Source organism: Sinocyclocheilus rhinocerous, unplaced genomic scaffold (genome assembly GCF_001515625.1).
Source record: "Sinocyclocheilus rhinocerous isolate Xijiao unplaced genomic scaffold, SAMN03320098_v1.1 scaffold1022, whole genome shotgun sequence".
Taxonomy (NCBI): domain Eukaryota; kingdom Metazoa; phylum Chordata; class Actinopteri; order Cypriniformes; family Cyprinidae; genus Sinocyclocheilus; species Sinocyclocheilus rhinocerous.
Genome location: NW_015656677.1, coordinates 352,423 through 371,969, shown reverse-complemented (window position 1 = coordinate 371,969; position 19,547 = coordinate 352,423). Strand labels below are relative to the sequence as shown.

Here is a 19,547-nt window from a genome sequence, read left to right as displayed (position 1 = left end):
TGGATTGTATGGAAAGTGAGAGGGCTCATGCCGTTTGTGTACGAGATTTGTAGTTTTGTGTGTGTTTCGCGTTATCCATTTTTAATCCTTAATATACAGTACCGTTAAAAGGTTTTGGGTCAATTTTTTTAAAATACTGTTAAACAAGCACGCATTAAACTGATCAAGAGCGAGAGTAAAGACGTTCTATCAGAGGATTCTGTTTCAAATAAATGTTCTTCAAAGTCCTGAAAAAAATTATATATATATATATATATTTTAAGCAGAACAACTGCTTTTAACACTGATACTAATAAGAAAGGAAGGATCATGTGGCACTGAACACTGGAGTAATGGCTCCTGAATATATTAAAAATATATTTAAATAGTAATATCTTAAATTGCTTTGTTTTTCGAAAAAAAAAGTCTCTTATTTACCATGAAAAAAATCTTGTGAACTCCAGACTTTGATCATTTTGTTAAATATGCACATATTAGCATAATACATCAAAAGTGAGCCCACTGAAAATATCAGATATTTTTGTTTTTTAATAAGCAGTTAAAATATTTTTTTACACAATAAAATATTTAATAAAATGTTTTATGTAAATTAATGTTTTTGCCCTTTTAAATATGAAAAGGCATTAAAAAGGAAAAAATCTTAATTATCAGTATTCACAAAATTTAACAATTATGGATTTTACCTATTATAAAACATAAAATAGTAGGTGTACTATATGAGCAAAATGTCACCAAATGTCAACCAATTCTCATGTCAGAGACAAAGGTTATAAAAAAATAAAATAAATCTTTACAAATTCCACTTGTTATTTATTTAGATATTTTTTTTAATGACTGGTAGTTGCAGAACAGTGTGGAAAGTCAGAATTATTAAACCCAACCAAATCTACTTAACTGTTAAAAACAAAACAAGAATAAAAACAAGACCACCAAAGTCGAAACAAAACTAGTGTTTATATAAAACCGGAATACATAATTTCACATTCAACAATTAAGACCTGAATATACATGATATCACACAAATGTGACAAAGCATAAATATGATCAATACTTTCACAATGTGCGCTCATCACACATATAAGGGGAATGAATAAAAGTATATTTTGGAATGCGCATGTAAAATAAATTGAGTGCACGTGACGGAATGGAAGTGAATAAACTTAATATTTGGTCTCTGTAGATAGTATGAAATGTGTGCTACGTTTTTACCCATAGCGGACAAGGCTTTAAACCACCCCCTTTATACTGCATCACATGGTTTTACCATTGACTCCGCCCTCGTTGCTCCGAATGAGGCCGTACTCAGTAGCCAGATCCAGGCAGCGCTGGGCGGCTTTCTGAATGGAGGCCTGTTTGGGATCGTCTCCTTTAGCCAGGACAGAGAGGATCTCCAGAGCCTCGCTCTCCATCAGTTTCTCAGCCAGACTTTTGTCAGCCTGCATGAGGTTCATTACGATGACCGCCCCACGATGCCGCAGGTCCTGACTTTCACCGAGCAGCAGAGCCTGGAAGATCTCCAGCCAGTGGCTTGTCTACAGAAAAGTATGTGAATTGAGATGAAGAATGTGAGGATTTCTTAATCAGGTAAGACTCAAATCTGTACTCACTGTGTCAGGAATACGTGTACACAGCTCGGGCATCTCTCCGGTCAGCATGGCCAGCGTGCCTGACGCAGCCTTCCTCAGCCGCTCATCATCTTCACCACTGTAGAGCACCAGAAGCTTGAGACGGTCACTGTCTGTAGCCAAGTAACACTTCTGCACCTGATGCATCACAGAAAACCACAAAATCAGTCTTTTCTAGAAGGAATTAGATCACAGTCCGGTCCAAAAACCCATACTGTCAGTGTCATGTGACGTACCTCAGTGCTTAATGCCAGATTGCACATACACTCCGTGGCAGCAGCACGGACCATGTCGTGCTCCTCAAACATGTAGCCCTCTATTTTAGGCACAGCTTTCTCCTTGATGATCTTCTGCCTGTGGGATTGAAATGTGGTTTTGATGGTTGGGTTGTTCTGTGGCCAGTGTTGGGCAAGTTACTTGGGCCCCCCGCAGTGCGTGCCCGTCTGCTATGCCACTGTGTGGAAAGTTGTATGAATTGTCGGCACTTTATCTATTGTAAAAAATGGTTTTTGCCTAATATGTGGCCTATAAACGATTGATATTATGGGGGAGGGGTCAAGCAACACAAGCAAGCAACGCGCAAACTGTGCGCAAGCGTTATGCTGGTGAACGTCAGTCAATTCACTATAGAGTAAGTGAAAGTAAAAAAAACTGACGGCGCTTTCGAACGCTGCATTAACGCCGCATATTCTTTGAGACAACAAGAGACAAAATGACTTCAATATAGGCTGATGATAGTAGGCTATATAACTGTCTTAAATTATTCCCTTAATATTTATCTTGTGGCCCGTATAGTGAAAAACATGAGAAGAAACGTATTTTGGGTTAAACAGGTTGTTTTTGAAAATCTGTGCATGAATGACTGCAGTGTTAATAATTTTAATTATAGGCCTATAATTAAATTGTATAAATTAAAAGACCTGTTTAAAAAAACTTTTAAAAAACATTTTCAATGAGGAGTAGCCTAAGCTAATAGCCTAAATTTTAATTATCCTCACAGCGCGCCATACGGTAATGCGCTATGAAATTATTGCTATAATATATATAATTTCATGTCATTTAATAATAAAAGTAACCTAATAATAATAATAGGCCTAATAATAAGAAGAATGTAAGAGGCCTACATTACTTGGAAATGCTAAATCCTCTTAATGTTGCCAATTTTTGATGCTTTGTTTTGACAATATCTCTAGCTATCGTCGACATGATACGACGCATCTCAGCACGGGGAGGTTATCACGGGGCCCCCCGCAGTGCGTGCCCGTCTGCTATGCCACTGTGTGGAAAGTTGTATGAATTGTCGGCACTTTATCTATTGTAAAAAATGGTTTGAATTTACCATGTTTTCCTGCCAGTTGGCATTGAGAGTGACTGACACTTGATGGTCAGAAAAAATGACTAAATAGATGTGTAATTTTTTTTAATAAAAATACAATAAAACAATTAAAGAATTAAAATTTAAAAAGTTAATCTGTTAATTTGGCTATTGAAGTCAAATATTTCGCACATTCATTCATTTTATATATAGGCTATGATTTAATAAAAACAGATTTTGTTATTTTTAGTTAAACGTAATTTTTGTTGCTTGTCTGCGCTCGTCCGCCGTCTTTTTCTCTTCTCTGACCCCGCAGCTCTCTCTCCGATAGCTTAGTGTTAGTGGCACCAGTCTAGGTGTTTCCAGGTTTTACTCGTGCTATTTCTCCATGTTGAGAGTTTGGTGTCGCACATATTTCTAAGCATTCTTATCCTTTTCTCCGATAAACTGAAAATAGCATGAGTGTGTCCATCTCACAAATGTAGAATCCGTCTCTGCAGTCATCTCAACCATTTAATTCCAGCAACAGAAGATAGACAAACTATTTTACCCGCGGAATTTTTTCTCTGGTGCCGTTTTGCGGTGTTAGTAAATTCACCACTTAATTTTGAGTTAAAATATGTTGTTGTAACTTGCGTTACTGAGATTGTAACGAGTAATAATATTACCCAAATTTTATTAGAAATGCGTTATATTACTGCGTTACAGCAAAACGTAATATACTACTGTAATATTATTACTTTTGTAATGCGTTACTCCCAACACTGTCTGTGGCTTAATGGAATAGTTCACCAAAAATGAAAGTTTGCTGAAAATTTACTTGCTCTCTGGCCATCCAAGGTGTAGATGAGTTTGTTTCTTCATCAGAACAGATTTGGAGAAATTACAAATTGTAATTAGCATTATATCACTTGCTCACCAATGGACCCTCTGCAGTGAATGGGTGCCGTCAGAATCCGAACAGAAACATCACAACAATCCACAAGTTATCTACACAACTCCAGTCCATCAACTAACATCTTGTAAAGCGAAAAGCTGCATGCTTGTAATAAACAAATCCATCATTAAGGCGGTTTTTACTGTAGAAAGCAATACTATGGATTGAGGATGTGTATTTTAGCCAGAAGCAACGGTTTTAAGTTAAAAATCTCTTAATGATGGAATTGTTATCTAAAGGCACACAGTTTTTCCACTTCACAAGGCATTAATTAATGGACTGGAGTGGTGTGGATTATTGTGATGTTTTTATCAGATGTTTGGACTCTCATTCTGACGGCACCCATTCACTGCAGAGGATCATTTGGTGAGCAAGTGATGTAATGCTACATTTCTCCAAATCAGTTCAGATGATACAACAAACGCATCTACATCTTGGATAGCCTGAGGCTTAGTACATTTTTAGCAAATTGTAATTTTTGGGTGAACTATTCCTTTAAATTTCCGATTTAATTTGTTTTAGTTGGTGAGCGCTAACCTGAGTCTCTCGCTGATGCCAGCCAGGTTGGTGAGGGCCATCAGAGCCTCAAAGTTCTGCAGCATCGTGCAGTCAAGCGCCAAAAGACTGACCAGGGGTCTAACCACCTCATAGACCTACACAAACTCACAGATCATGACATTAAACATTCAATTCCTGATTGCAATCAGAGAGAAAGGTGAAATAAGGTGCTGACGTACCCTCTCGCCCGGAAATGCAATCTCAGGGTTGGATGTGATGGTGATCTTGGCCAGAGCTTGCGCTGCTTTGATCTTTCCCCGATCTGTGCTCTCAGAAACTAGCGGTAGTAAGGCCTGCATCAAGCAAACAAGAAAACAGTCACATGTTATCATTCAAAATTTTGGGTTCAGTAAGTTTTTTACTTTTGAAAGAAATTTACACTTTTTTTTTTTTTAGCAAGGATGCATTAAATTAATCAAAAGTGACAGTAAAGACGTGTAATGTTACAAAATATTTCCATTTCAATTTTTATATATTAAAATAGAAAGTTATATTAAATTGTAATATATTTCTCATTATTACTGTTTTTAATTTATTAACAAAACTTCAAAACAAATAAATGCAGCCTTGGACAAGCATAAGTGACTTCTTTCAAAAACATTTCATAATTAGTGCTGTCAAAGGATTAATCGCGATTAATCGCATCCAAAATAAAAGTTGTTGTTTACATAATATATGTGTGTATACTGTATAATATTTATGATGTATATATAAATACACACACATGCATGTATATATTTAAGAAAAATATGTTATGTTTATACATTAAAGGGGTCATATGATGCTTTTTTAAAGATCATTATTTGGTGTATTTGGTGTAACAGAATATGTTGACATGCTTTAATGTTCAAAAAACACATTATTTTTCAAATACTGTACATTATTGTAGGTCCTCTATGCCCCGCCTCTCTCAAACGCTTGCAAGCACTCGTCGGAAATGTAACGCCCCTTACCATAATCGCGAGCGTCAGCTTTCAAAGTAAATATCAAGACAGTTAATAACTCCACTGTGTCTCTCTCTCTCTCTCTCTCACACACACACACGCGCGCGCGCACACACACACACACTATGCGCAAAACTCCGCATTTGAACGGTCAATAGCAAATACTTAAACTAATAACAAAACAAACTTACAGTTGCTGATTCAGAAGTGCCAAATTGTCATAGCAAAGTCAGAATGACCTCCTCTCCTAGGTTCACGAAACGGTCGTCCATAAAATACATTGCTGTTCTGTTGTAAGTAACCTTAAAGATTCCTAAATGCATCTACTTCTGGAAGGCCAAATAAAGTGCTTTTGCTTTCGCCTAGAAACACACAGCGTCTCCCTGACATGCTGCTTCAACACTAACTGCAGTTACTGAAACCACGCCTTCTTTCTTTGCGTGAACATTTGGGCGGCATTATGCTAATATTTCCACATAGTGACCTAGATATGTGGGGGCGTGTTAGAACAAGCCGTTTTAGGGGGGCGTGGCAGAATCTTAACACAAAATACACAAAATAATGTTCTTTTTAGCAACTATGTATGACCCCTTTAAGTATATTTATATATAGTATAAAATATAAGAATATGAATATATGGATTATATACATGTTTATATGGTATAAACATGTAAATATTTTCAAAATATATACTGTATGTGTGTGTATTTATATACATAATAAATATACACAGTACACATACATATATAATGTACACAAAAACTTATTTTGGATGCGATTAATCGTTTGACAGCACTAAAAATAAATATACACAGTATACACACATATATTATGTAAACAAACTTTTAATTTGGACGCGATTAATCGCGATTAATCATTTGACAGCACTATTTATAATCTTACCAATCACAAACATTTGAACGGTAATGTACATTCAATTAATGGTGTGAAATGTTCTCATTCTGAAACTCAACAGGCGAGATGAAGAATATACTTACTTTTCCTCCTCCTTGTGCCACAACTAACCCTCTGTCCTCCTGTCTCTCCACCAGAGCCAAAATCACCCTGTCAGGGAGAGGAAGAGAGACTTTATTTAATCTGATAAAAGGGCCATTTCCTTGGACGGAGAATAACCATTTTGCACACTGAAATCCATTTTCAAACAATCTCCCCTGAAGGAACAAATTGATCCAAGGCTTAATCTGAATTTGGGACAGCAGTTGTGCCAGCAGTGGGAAAGGGCCAAAACAGGAGTGCAGATAAATTACTTTTACCGTGGCAGCCTTTGAATTTGGCCAGAATTTTTTTAATTGATTGTGCTTCAGAATATTTCTAGATGTGATCAAACTGAAAGCAGACCTGGCGATACACTCTCTGCAGGCCTCTGTGAGGGCGGGACTCTCTTGTTTCACCATACAAACCAACGCGGACACCACCCCGGCCTCCAAGAGCTTCACCACTCTCTTTTCTACAAACGACCGAGCATCCTACATGAAAACATGATGAGACATTACTGTAGTCACTGTAATATAAAAATGTCATTTCTTCACCCTCATGTTGTTTCAAACCCCTGTGACTTTCCTTTTTCCATAACAAAAGGACAGAAAATTACAATTAATTGTTGAATTTGTGGTCTGTTTTCACACACAACTAAAGCGTGGCTTCAGAAGATGCCAATAAGTCATATTGATGGTGATTTTTGGAACTTGTTCACCATATGCTTTTAAAGAGCAGCATGAACACTCTGCTAAACATCTTCTTTTGTGTTCTTCAGAAAAAAAAAGAAAGTGATACGGGTTTGAAATGACATACGATTACACAAACAGAGAAAGCATGTTCATTTTTAACAAACATGTTCATCGTATTTGTCATACTTACCTTTGGATGCTCCTCAGGTACGTGCTGTTTAGCATATTTAGCTAGTTCCACCATCTGAGGGTCTGGCTTCTCAACATCATAACTGTTGGTGCAGTTAACCAGCGTCGATCCAACTGCGTATAACACTGTTTTGTCTTCAGACTGCAAAGAAAATGAGAACATGGGAGTTGCATAGATGTCACCGATTAGCATTATGGGCAATCTCCAAAACAGTGAGAAAGGCGATACCTTAGCCAGCTCAAACATGGCCTGAAGGGCTTTCTTATCTTCCACCAGGTCCTCTTTCACATCGGCGTCCAGCGTGAGGTAGGCCAGACCCTCGATAGCCCATCGCCGGGATGTTAGGGGAAGAGCTTCGTTGCAGAGCCACCTGGGAAAGAAAGACAGCTGAAGGCCACCTGCATGTACACCTTTGCAATTTTAGATCATTCTGCTTCTCTAAAGTGGTCTGCTTAACATAGGCACAAACATATAAATTAGCTTTTGCAGCAGCTGCAAAATTAAAAGGGTAAAACGAAGACATCTGCATAGATTTAAATGCTTCTGGTACTGCATATGAATACCAGCTGAATATGAGCAGAGTTTTTGATTAATAAAAACTACCCAAATATGATGATCCCCTTGTGACAGACCTCTTTCTTAAAATATAAGGCAAAAAGAAAAAAGAAAAAGAAATATATATATATATCTTAAACTATAGGAAGAAATATATTTTGATGTGTAAATAATGTGTAATGTTTCATGTCTACAAGACATTTTATATTGATATTATAAAGATGTATAATAGATCAATAGATATTACATATTCTTATATTTTAAGTTTATATTTTCAATGTAATAATGTAATATCAACATAAATATAATATATAAAATATTATACATTTAAAAAAATGTATATAAATATAACCAAATAATAATAATCATTAATAATATATAAATCAATACATTAAATATTCAAATAAAATATAGATGTGTAAATAATGTATAATGCTTCATGTCTACAAGATATTTTATATTGACATTATAAAGATGTATAATAGATCAATAGATATTACATATTCTTATATTTTGTTTATATTTTTACTTTCATATTTTCAATGTAATAATTTAATATCAACATATAAAAATAACAGAAAATATTTATTATTTTATCTTTTAAACTGTAATAATGCAATATCAATATAAATATAATATACAAAACAATATATAATATTAACAAAATTTTAGTAATGGATATAAGTAATATATAAATTAATAAATCAAATAATTTGTTTAATAGTAAATATTTAACTAATAATAAAATTGTACATTAATTAATAAAACAATTTCTTACATATTCACAAAATAATAAATAAAAATAATACATTAATAAAAATATATATTTATTATAAATAAACAATTTTCCTTAAACATATGTGACCCTGGACCACAAAACCAGTCATAAGGGTGAATTTTCGAAATTGAGATTTATACATCATCTGAAAGCTGATTTGAAAATCTGGAATCTGAGGGTGCAAAAAAATCGAAATAATGAGAAAATCGCCTTTAAAGTTGTCCAAATGAAGTTTGATTAGTAATGCATATTACTAATCAAAAATTAAGCTTTAATATATTTACAGTAGGAAATTTACAAAATATCTTCATGGAACATGATCTTTCTTTACTTAATATCCTAATGATTTTTGGCATAAAAGAAGAATTTTGACCCATACAATGTATTTTTGGCTATTGCTACAAATATACCCCAGCGATTTAAGACTGGTTTTGTGCTCCAGGGTCACATAGGAAGTTAATATGTTAATTTTGAGATCTCTAGCTAAATCTTTTCTTAGCCTCCTAACATTAGTATGAAAACCCTTGTCTTAAAGGAGACATATTATGCCCCTTTTTACAATATTTAATATAAGTCTCTGGTGTCCCCAGAATGTGTCGGTGAAGTTTCAGCTCAAAATACTCCACAGATCATGTATTATATCATTTTGAAAATGCCTATTTTGAGTGGAAGCAGAAACACGCTGTTTTTCGGGCCGGTCTCTTTAAATGCAAATGAGCTGCTGCTCCCCGCCCCCTTTTCCAGAATAGAGCTGCGCCTTTACAGCTCGTACCTGCTAAAAACATCTGTTTTGGTTCTGATTATCATGTTTATCGCACTGAAATCATGCGTTTTAAAGCATATGAGTTTAAACTTCTGATATATGGTTTTCTGAGAGCACACATCCGAAGCACACGTACAGAAAGCAGCTGTCACAGCATGTGAGTACTAAACTAAGTTCTCTTTCACACATAAGTTTACGTTAAAATCACATGAGTTACAAAAACAGTCGGTTATGTCTGTGAAGGTAAACAGCTGGGAAATAAATCGGATGTTTATATTAGATCAGTGTTAATTTCGTTGCCGAATAATTTTCGTCATAATTCTTGTCAACGACATTTTTTTCACTGACGACAACGAGACGATAACGAACTAAAACTCTTTTTGAATGACAAAAACTATGAAGAATATTTATTGACAATTTCGTCAACGAATATAAATGAGACGAAAATGTTAGGGAGGGACGATTTGGGAAGAGATTCATTCAGAACGAATCTGCTGCGTGGTTCGGAGGTTACATGTGTACATATGAACCGGCGGGACATAAGCTAACATACACTTGCTGCACGTCTCATAAAACGTTCAAAAATGTCAATATGTGGGAGTAAGAGAAGAACAGACATATGGATAAATCTTACGACGCAAGAGAGAACTCAATTCGGTGCGGTTTTCTGAGCGCAGATACTGAAGCATACACACACAGAAAGCGCATCTCACAGCGCGCGGTTACTCTTTCGCGTCACATGAACGGAGAATTACACACAAAATGATGTTGAATTGTCCGTTTGACGAGTATTCACATAAACACAGTTGATTACGTCTTAAGTGAACGTAAACAGTAGGGAGAACGTGTATCAGTACATTGCATCCATTGCAGCTGTGCATTCGGTTTTAAAGGGATAGCAGCCTAGTTTAGTTGCTATTGTCCGAGTCATTGATGTTAATCAAGCAACAACAGAAAGACAGAAAATCATGCACTGCTCTTGCCTGAAAAACTTTAGTAGCCTTAAAGATTCATTTAAATTTATTTATAGAACTAAATATGTCTGCTTGAATGAATGAAGAATATGGTAAACAAGTTGCTATAAAGAATGCATATTTAGCCTATATAACCATTGGTATTTCATTAAAAAGAAGACCACGTTCTTGTTCTTTATGAGAAGTGGTTTTATTTAATTTTAACATAAAGGCATGTTGTGTGTCACCGCAGTTAAATCGGTGTCTATCATGGTAAAACCTTAATATCAAACCTATATAATGAGTTTGGAAATTTTAGAGAAATGCTTAATAAATGCACTGTAACTAAACCCATTTGATTTTAGCCGACTAAATTTACTGTAGATTTAGTCGACTAAAATCTTATGATATTTAGTCGACTAAAACTAGATCGGATCACCACAACGCTATAGACGTCATAGTTACATCAGGTGGCAGAAAAACATTGGTAACAAGTGGAGGGAAATGGTTAAATCCATGGAATAAGAGAAAGAAATAATTTTTGTGCCTTTGGATGTCAGAATTGGAATGCAAATAATTTTTTATAGAATACTGTCGTCAAAGAAGCCATTTTAAACTAAAGGCAGCCGTTTAAACGGACAGACTGTCTATGGATGCAAATTGCTATGATTACGTTTAAAGCATAAATTTGATTTAAACAATAGGTCTACATAATATTCACATATGCAGTTCATAGGGAACATATTGTATTAGCCCTACAGATACAGCATGAAATAATTTTTTTTAACCTATTGCTATTAACATTTTACATAACATTTATGTATTTCATCTCACAATTCTGACTTTTTCTTGCAAATGCAAGTTTATATGGACTTGATTTAACTCAACAACAGCGAGTTTGTCAATTCTGAGGAAAAAAGCCAGAAGTCAGGGATATAAACTCATGATTCTGAGCCGAGGGGAAAAGAGAGAACGACGAGTTGATTTTCTTTGTGAGATATAATCTCGGAATTGAGAATAAAGTAAGAATTTTGAAATATAAATTCAAATTTGCCTGTTTTTATTCCATGGCTTCCATAGACCGCTACTTGAAAACGGTCATTTTCTGCCACCAGATAGGCTCCGCCCACAAAAAAAATCGTCATCACTGTTTGCAAACGCCGAATTGGTCTATTAGCAAAGCTCAAAACTTACTTCCTGCACTGCTTGGCGAGTTTAAGTGTTGAACCTTCTGCAAACTGCTTCATGCTGAAATCAGTGCCTCCAGCGGAGCCAAGCTTGCACAAGCCCTACAAAACACACACCAAACGTACAGAATTGAGAAAAAAAAAAAAAAGGGTAAAATCTCTCATAATGTAGATGTCTTTGAGTCTGAACACTCACCACCAGTGCTCGCACACGTATCCGGTCATTTTCGCTCTTCTTGTACAGGTCTTTCAGCAGAGCCACGCCATTGGCTGTGATGAAGGAGGCTCTCTTGGCTTTTCCGGCGGCGTGAATGAGCGCCTCCACTGCCACCTGCTGGTGAGTGATGTTTTCGGACGCACAAAGGGAAATGACAGCATCCATGATACCGCTCAGCTCCAGAGTGCGATTTCCCACATCACTGGGACCCTGCAGCAGTACAGAGACCGTCTGTATCGCTCGTAGCTTACTCTCCATATCTGAGCTGCCAAAGTGATACCTGTGTTAAAAAAAAAAAAAAGAAAAGTGACAAGAAAATGTAACGGAAGGTAATTGTGACTTATCTCACAATTCTGCCTATATATAACTTACTGGACATATTCTTCACAGAGCTTGTTGAAGTTTTCCCTCTCTTTATCACTCTTCAGGTCATCATAAAGCTTATTAAGCAGAACGGAGCAGCTCATAGGAGTGTTGTCCGTGAGCGGCGGCCCACCTTTGACCTCGGGTACAGTTCCTGCTACTTCTAGAATCTTCTTCAGCCCTAAAGAAAAGTTAAAAAAAGGCATCAAATGACCTGTTCAGGTGTCATCAGTGATGTCACACAGGGAAAACACACTGTCTACACATGTCTACTAAATCTCAGATGAGAGCAGATCAAAGCCTGTCAAACGTACCCTGGTCGATGACCCACAGGGTGAGAGAGTTGTCTGGGTTTTTCAAGGATTTTCGTGGCACCTGTTTGACCAGCAGGTTGATGGCGCTGTCACGTCCGGCTCCAGACACGCTGGATGCAGGAAGCATGTCAATTAGATGACGCAACATGGAACGCAACTCACGAGAGGGTTCTGCAATACATACAAAGCATTTTCAGTTTCATATTTATGACCCAGGAAGACACCAGAAATGTGTGTACTACTACAATAACAGCGGATGTTTCGCATGTATTATTACAGCAATTTCCTACAATTATACTTGTATAATTGCAAACTCTTTGAAGTTTGCAGACTGGAGGAAATATGGGAAAAAAATGAAGAAAAATATTACAAGGCATTCTGGAATACTGGATTCTAATTGGTTAATCTGCAGTGAAATCTTTTTATATAATTTGCCAGTTTTGTTTTTCCAAGGAAACCAATTGCATAGCTATGCAATGTTCTCATATCAGATATATTTGTCATATCACTATTTCTTCTTATAAAATACATTAAAGAAAAAAACCTCAAATCAATATTTCATCACTATTTTATTGATATTTGAATGATTCATTTCTTTATAGTTTTATTTATTTATTTATGTTTTTATTTACATATTTAAGTAGTCATGTAATAAGTATATATATATATGTCTATGTAGTTTTTATTAATTTTTTATTTAGTACAAGTTAAGTTACGCCTTGGCAACTAGCTGAAATAAAAAAGGCTTTTATATTTTATTTAATTTCAAATGTATTTACTTATTTAATTTATTGTTTATTTTATTTCAAGTAAGTAGTTTTAGTTAACTATAATAAGCCTGCGGCCATAACTCAGTCTTAAAAAAGTAGAACAGAAATTCTCTGCTGGAAATGATTTTTGGGCTTAAAGTAGGTCACTGAAATGAGCTCTCAAAGTGAAGGCTGGCATCTCACCTGGCAGTATGGCCTCATCTTTCCCTCTGATCTCTTTCTTCATGCCCTCCGTAAGAGCCTCGAACATCACCTGGATCAGATGGCATGCTGAAAGAGACACGGTGGAAGCAGCAGAACCCATGACGCCGCACAACCTGTCCATGCCCACCTCGTTCACAATGGCCATGGTCTACAAACAAAACAATATGCATAACTTAAGATGACCTTTGGGTTAAAATAATAAACTTGATTGTGAGGGGACGTTACTCACCCTTGACTGATGTCCGGTGCACAGGCCAACCAGAGTCCTAAGAGCAGAAAGGATCAGATCCTCCTGCTGGGAGTCAAGAAGATTCTGGAGGAGTTTGACTCCATCATTTCGGAAGATCTGCTCAGCGCCTGCGTCCTCCCGTGAAAGCACCACCAGATTCTGAGCAGCCTGATTAAAACGCAACCGAGAACATCTCAAAGACTGTATGTTATACATTTAAATTTTACGTTTAAAGGCGGCCTTTCCCACCTTCTGTCTGTCTGAAATTGGCGCTGAACTGTCCAGAAGGAGTTTGAACATCTGTTGAACTCGTGAGTCTGTGGAGGAGAGCTGTGCTGCCTGTATATAAACACAAATATGGCTTCATTTTCAGGTCATAAACCGTAATAGTGATGCTCTCCTTCACAAGCACCACTCATAACCCACCTTCTGCTGGATCTGTGCTCCTAGCTGTCTAAGCAGGTCCTGGAAAGCTTTATTCTTGGGTTCCAGCTGTGCACATTTCTGAGCGTCCGTAAACGCCTGGTCTAACCGTCCGAGCTTCTGCAGAGCCTGTGCTCGACGGAATCGGGCCTTGACGTCACCTTGATCCACGTCCAAAGCTTGAGAATGAAAAACACGACTCGGTTAGAGTGATGAACATGAGGTTGGTCATGAAGGTGAAATCCTAGATGTCATTTTTACCTTTGGTGGCATCTGCCTCTGCTTGGGTATGGTCTTCAAGTTTAAGATAGCATGCTGCTCGGTTGCGGTACAGAACCGCACTCTCGGATTGACAGTCGCTGATCTTTAGAGCTTTGGTGTAGCAGCTGAGAGCTTGTTGCACATCACCGGCTTTAAAGTGGTTGTTTCCTTCCTCCCTCTGCGTAGAGGAGTCCTGGGACATCTACGTATTAATAAAAACTCATTAAATTTGGAAATAGAATAGACCTGAACTATATAGAATAGAATATATATTTTATTGCAAAATGAATGGGGATACTGCAATCATTGGTACTGCAATATGCAAAACAAATGCATTTAAAAATGAAGAACAATAAAAGTCACGGTAACACTTTATTTTAACGTGTCCTTGTTACACATGTTATATGTACTTACTATTATAATAACAATTAATTATGCATAATTACATGCAAGTATCCCTAAGTCAAACCCTAACCATATGTAATTAATTTATATTACTCAGTACTTAAATGTATAATTGCACTGTAACAAGGACACCTTAAAATAAAGTGTAACCAAAGTCACTACACACAAATTTGTTCGCAAATCATACATATTGCATTATGTGGAGTATCATATATACAGGCATCATAACATCTGTGTCTAGAGCTGTAACAGTAACTATGGTGAAGTTGGTAAACATACATAAAACTCACCTTTCACTGCGTCGTTTTCGTTTTTCAGATAAAAAAAAACGTTCGTGGCTTTTATACAATCTAAGATATTTCTACTTGTTTTAAAAACGCCGTAAAATATTCCCAGTGCTCTCAAACTCTGCAGTGTTTCTGTTCACTCTGTTCTCGACTGTTCTGCCTGTGCGCTTCCTGGTTTTGATGCGCAATGATGACGCCGCAGAATCCTACTGGTCGAGCGTCTAGTTGCGTCATTAATATTCATGAGCCCAGCCTTGAGCACTCGACTACTGTGGGATTCGAAGCTCCGCCTCATTTGCTCTCTTTGACCATATAAATCCAGCATAGGAATCTATTAATTTGAATTCCGTTGTACTGACAGAGGCAATACAATAAAACATGTATATCTGCCTTTCACCTCTGCTGAAAGAATGTTTTCCTTTTCTACATAACTTGTTCTAGATTTCTACATTTCTAGATAATTATTTACATTTAATGTATATTGAAATAATTATATTGCAATAATTATTTTCTCTATCTATCTATCTATCTATCTATCTATCTATCTATCTGTTCATACAGCATTGACTTTCAAAAATAAAAGCACACCGAGAAGTATTCGCTAAAAGTGTGACAACAACTAGCACCGGTCTGGATTGATTAAAACGTTAACACGTACTAACCCCCACAGTAATCTAACCAATCGGAAGCCAGTGCGCCTCAGCCCTCAGAAAACTTCACTTCCCACAATGCTCTGCTCCATTCTCAAGCTCTCGCATAGGATCACAGACGTCTTTCAGGAAGAAATAACGGGTAAATATTTGATGTCCCGTGACTCCTTTCTCGTTTAAAATCCATGCCACTAACAGGTCAGCCGTTTCAAAAACACTAGAAGTGCAGTATAATGATTTTAAACGTTAGAAAGGTGTTTTCTGTAGCTTGATCGCGCGCTTGTATTGAAGAATAGACCAGAGATTTACATGCCGCACGCGCATAGTACGCGATCGTACCTGCGGATCTAGCTGATAAACTCTTATATTGTCTGATCTTGAGCGGGAATGCCAGTTAGAGGTGGATAGATCGGATAAACGAGTAACTTGCCTCCATGTGCAGATATAGGCTAAGGCTGTCTGTGGATATCAGTGGGGTTGTCTATGGCGACAAGCGGGTTTAATGATAAACTATGTGCTTAAAGGCTCTGATATCATTGCTGATGATAACCTTCCCACACAGGAAGAGGCCATTATTTCAGGCATATTTCTGGAAAGTCATGTTGAGGTCTTTGGGACTTTCAGGGCAAAGATCAGGCTGCTGTAGTTTTACATACGGATCACTTCCCTCGCTTGGCAATTATTTATTTGCATATTTATATTGTAATGTATCTGTATTTTTTAAAAATCTTTTTATTGTTCAAACAGACAGTGATTACTGTGATTTCTTTCAGTCTCAGAGATTTAATTATTATTTTTTATTTTAATTAAATTTTTGATTAATTTTCTTTTCATTATGATATCAGCCAAAAGCCGATATCATAAATCTACAGTCTTTTGTCTGTTCTTTAAATCCATTTTTCACAATTTGTGTTGGACCAATATGGGATTTTTAATTGCTGATGCCAATACTGATGGTGTTGGATGACCAATATAAAGGCAATTGAGCTGTACAGCATTACTGAGACGTAATCTAATGAATATTCATACTCTCTCTCTCTCTCTCTCTCTATATATATATATATTATCCATTGATGATGCCTTTTGGAACTTGCTTCTGATAATCTGCTAAGCAGACTTAATTATCAGCCAAATATCAAATAGCAGTCAATTCATCAACCTGGCTGATATAGCAGTCTATCATTATTAACAATGAACCTCCAATAAATAATTTTTCATGCTAACATTCTAATGTATGATATAAAAAATGGACCATTATTGATGCACCAATTTTTTTTTGTCTATAGTTGACAAAATTCCCTGCCATGCTTTTGCATTGGGAATAATGTGTGTTTTTAGATGATTTTAATTGATTGGTTTCCATGGTCTTGATTTAAGCTTCAGTAGATGCATGTGTTTGGTGCGTCTGCACGTGTAGTATTTGGGAAAACCATTAAATTACACCGTTCACTGAGATTGTTTGTTTTCACAGGTGCTTGGCTCTCTGTTTCTGAGGCTTGCTGTGGAAATCTGAGCTTCAAAATAGGAAACATGGAAGAAAGACCTTCAAACCAGCTCTATTCATTAGTTTTCTAAAACTAGGTTTACTATCTTCCATCAAGAGCTGTTCCATTAAGATTCCCTTTTGTAGCCTCCTCAGTTTTATGTAGCCGTTCCTGGAAGCTCTCCATTTTGGACGTGGGATCGGTTGAGCTGTTTACCAGTGCTGGAGGAAAGGCCTAATCCCAAATCCTTCTGGAGAGCGCTAAGACACTGCCTGACTCGAAGCTGACGGGATCAACTTCATATTAGATTTGTGAGACAAGGGAAGGAGAACACCTGCTTGTTTTTACAGGCAAATCCAGGCCACGCTGCTCTGGATCTTGGATTTTGCATGCGAAACGCCACCTTCCATTGTCAAGTTTGGCACAATTTGTGCACTTCCCAGAATTGCCTCCTGTTGTAGGACTTGATAATCCAGAATCATTCAGAACCAAGGTCAGACGTCCTTGACTGCAGAGAAGGTGCTCGTGTTCAGCTCCCAAATATTAAGACTAGAGACTTTGTTGGATACATTATGACATTAAAAGCGTAGTGCACAAGCAGATCTGCATCATCTGTGTCCGAGACCCATCAGCCAAGCTGGAAAGAAAAAAACTGCTTAAGAAAGAGGGGGCATATTGAGCCAGGTCGTTCTTATTCTGCTCTGGTCGTTTCTCTGCTCAGTGGAAACCTGCATTCGTTGCGATGGCTCCTCGGCCAACTCAGACCGGAGTGACCACTGCCCTGTGAAGGACTACACCCAACCCAGTAAGTCAGAAAACACACATACACACGTGGGCGTCACTTTGTTTTAAAAACAAAGACAGTTGGGTGGTGCTGGTTGTGACATCATGATATTAGTTTAATAATATATATTTTTTACAATTAAGTCTAAACTGACAAAACAGTACAATTAGAAATGTCCAAGCATCATTTAAATCAGGGGTACTCAAGTTCAGAGGTCAAGCGGGCAGCATTTATACTACATAAAATGCGAAGGGCCACAAATTACAACTTTATTTACTTTACTAACGCACATTGCTAGTCTTGATGTGAACAATTAAACCTTGCAAGTTAATCTGCTGAAAAAAATAGTTTGTCTTGGTAATCTTTAATCAAAATCTGAACATTTACTTCCGCTCTGGAATTGCATTCCTTCTCTGATGACGTCAGTTTGACGGCTTGGGCAGAATATCCTTCTAAACACACCCCTCCAACCGTTAGGTTGCTATGAGTGAGAGACAGAGAGGAGGAGCCCAAAAATTAAACCACGCCCTCTATTCAATATTCCGTTTCAGCTGGAAATACGTCACTTCACTCAAATAAAGTCGGCAGCAACTTCCGGTTCAATATTTGTATCAATATCAAAGACAATATTTGCAGATTTACTGATTTAGAAATGCAGTTTATTACTTATCTAAGTCTTGCTTGTCCTTGTCCTATTTAAAATAACACTGAACATGAAAATATATATTTTTTTAAGATTAAAAATCTGGAACAAAAAATTGGATTAAAAGTTTGTTTTGCTATATTGATGCAAAAAAAAATTTGCATTCATTGTATTGAACAGACTCAAAATGCTAAAACTCAAAACATTCTCGAGCAAATATAGTTCACAAATTTCTTTAGAAAAAGTATTATTTTTCATATTTATATTAACAATATTGTATTAATATTTAATTTTTAAAATAGATATCACTATTCTCCCACCATGATTCTGAAAAAAAGACAACTAAACAAAATAACATGTAATTTACTATAGTTTCTAGTAAAAATTGCTGCAGTCTATTTATAAAATACAATATTCAACGAATTGATAAAAAAAAAAATAAGTTAAACAAACGATTCAATGACTCGCTCATAAAGACTTTACTTGTTTCATTCCCGAATGAATCGACGTTTTTTGAACGAATCTCTTTTTATGTCATTTGTCTCCACCTGCTGGCGTTACGTTGTAATTGATACAATCTTTATTTGAAGCGTTTTCCCTTTCAAAAACGTGATTTATTCTATTTTGATCGCTTCTGTAGACAGTAGTGTTTATTAAAGCAATAAGCCCCAAGAAGCCGTGGTTTTTCCGCTTCGCGTTGTGCCTAACAACGCCCCTTAGCTGTTATAAATTCACTGTAAACCACGGCTTCACAGGGCTTATTGCTTTTATAAAACGGTTATTCCATATACGTAGTAAGGTTTCACAAAATAAAACAGAGCAAATAAAGTGTAATGATATTAATAAAAACAGTATTCTTCCACCAAACAATGTAGTTCCTCAGAAACAGTTGTGGTTCCAACAAAGTGGTTGCCGAGCAACACACAAACGTAAACAAAGGTGTATGTTACTAGAGTAATTTACAACAGCTTAGAACTTGTCTCAACCAATCAGAATCAAGGACCGGAACCATCCGTTTTA

At 36.6% G+C, this 19,547-nt stretch overlaps 2 protein-coding genes across 5 annotated transcripts in view; one reads left to right on the top strand and one right to left on the bottom strand.

Annotated features, from left to right (window-relative positions):
- Positions 1–1,133: 1,133 nt before the first annotated feature.
- Positions 1,134–15,159, bottom strand: LOC107720775 (protein unc-45 homolog A). Its single transcript, XM_016528603.1, has 19 exons — positions 14,970–15,159; positions 14,275–14,476; positions 14,017–14,192; positions 13,840–13,929; positions 13,591–13,758; positions 13,341–13,509; positions 12,388–12,558; positions 12,083–12,254; positions 11,690–11,990; positions 11,501–11,595; positions 7,486–7,627; positions 7,258–7,398; positions 6,739–6,866; positions 6,378–6,444; positions 4,615–4,728; positions 4,415–4,530; positions 1,862–1,979; positions 1,608–1,763; positions 1,134–1,532 (listed from the first exon to the last, which is right to left on the bottom strand). Exons 2-19 carry the CDS (start codon positions 14,474–14,476, stop codon positions 1,251–1,253), a joined length of 2,808 nt encoding a protein of 935 aa, XP_016384089.1. The 5' UTR covers positions 14,970–15,159; the 3' UTR covers positions 1,134–1,250.
- Positions 15,160–15,699: 540 nt separating this feature from the next.
- Positions 15,700–19,547, top strand: part of LOC107720774 (alpha-mannosidase 2x-like) — a 43,990-nt gene continuing 40,142 nt past the window's right edge. For 3 of the 4 annotated variants that reach the window (XM_016528601.1, XM_016528602.1, XM_016528599.1), the window contains exons 1-2: positions 15,700–15,758; positions 17,088–17,905. The gene's annotated coding sequence lies outside the window, so the exon portion shown is untranslated. Of the gene's footprint in view, positions 15,759–15,783; positions 15,815–17,087; positions 17,906–19,547 lie in introns of those variants that run through there. The other variant, XM_016528600.1, reaches the window with a different exon arrangement.

Excerpts from the sequence above, each read along its gene's own strand:
- LOC107720775 (XM_016528603.1), bottom strand. The coding sequence starts at position 14,476 with ATGTCCCAGGACTCCTCTACGCAGAGGGAGGAAGGAAACAACCACTTT. Across the intron at positions 11,596-11,689 it reads TACGTGTGCGAGCACTGGTG|GGCTTGTGCAAGCTTGGCTC; the intron begins GTGAGTGTTCAG and ends TGTGTTTTGTAG. Across the intron at positions 1,764-1,861 it reads ATCTGGCATTAAGCACTGAG|GTGCAGAAGTGTTACTTGGC; the intron begins GTACGTCACATG and ends GTGATGCATCAG.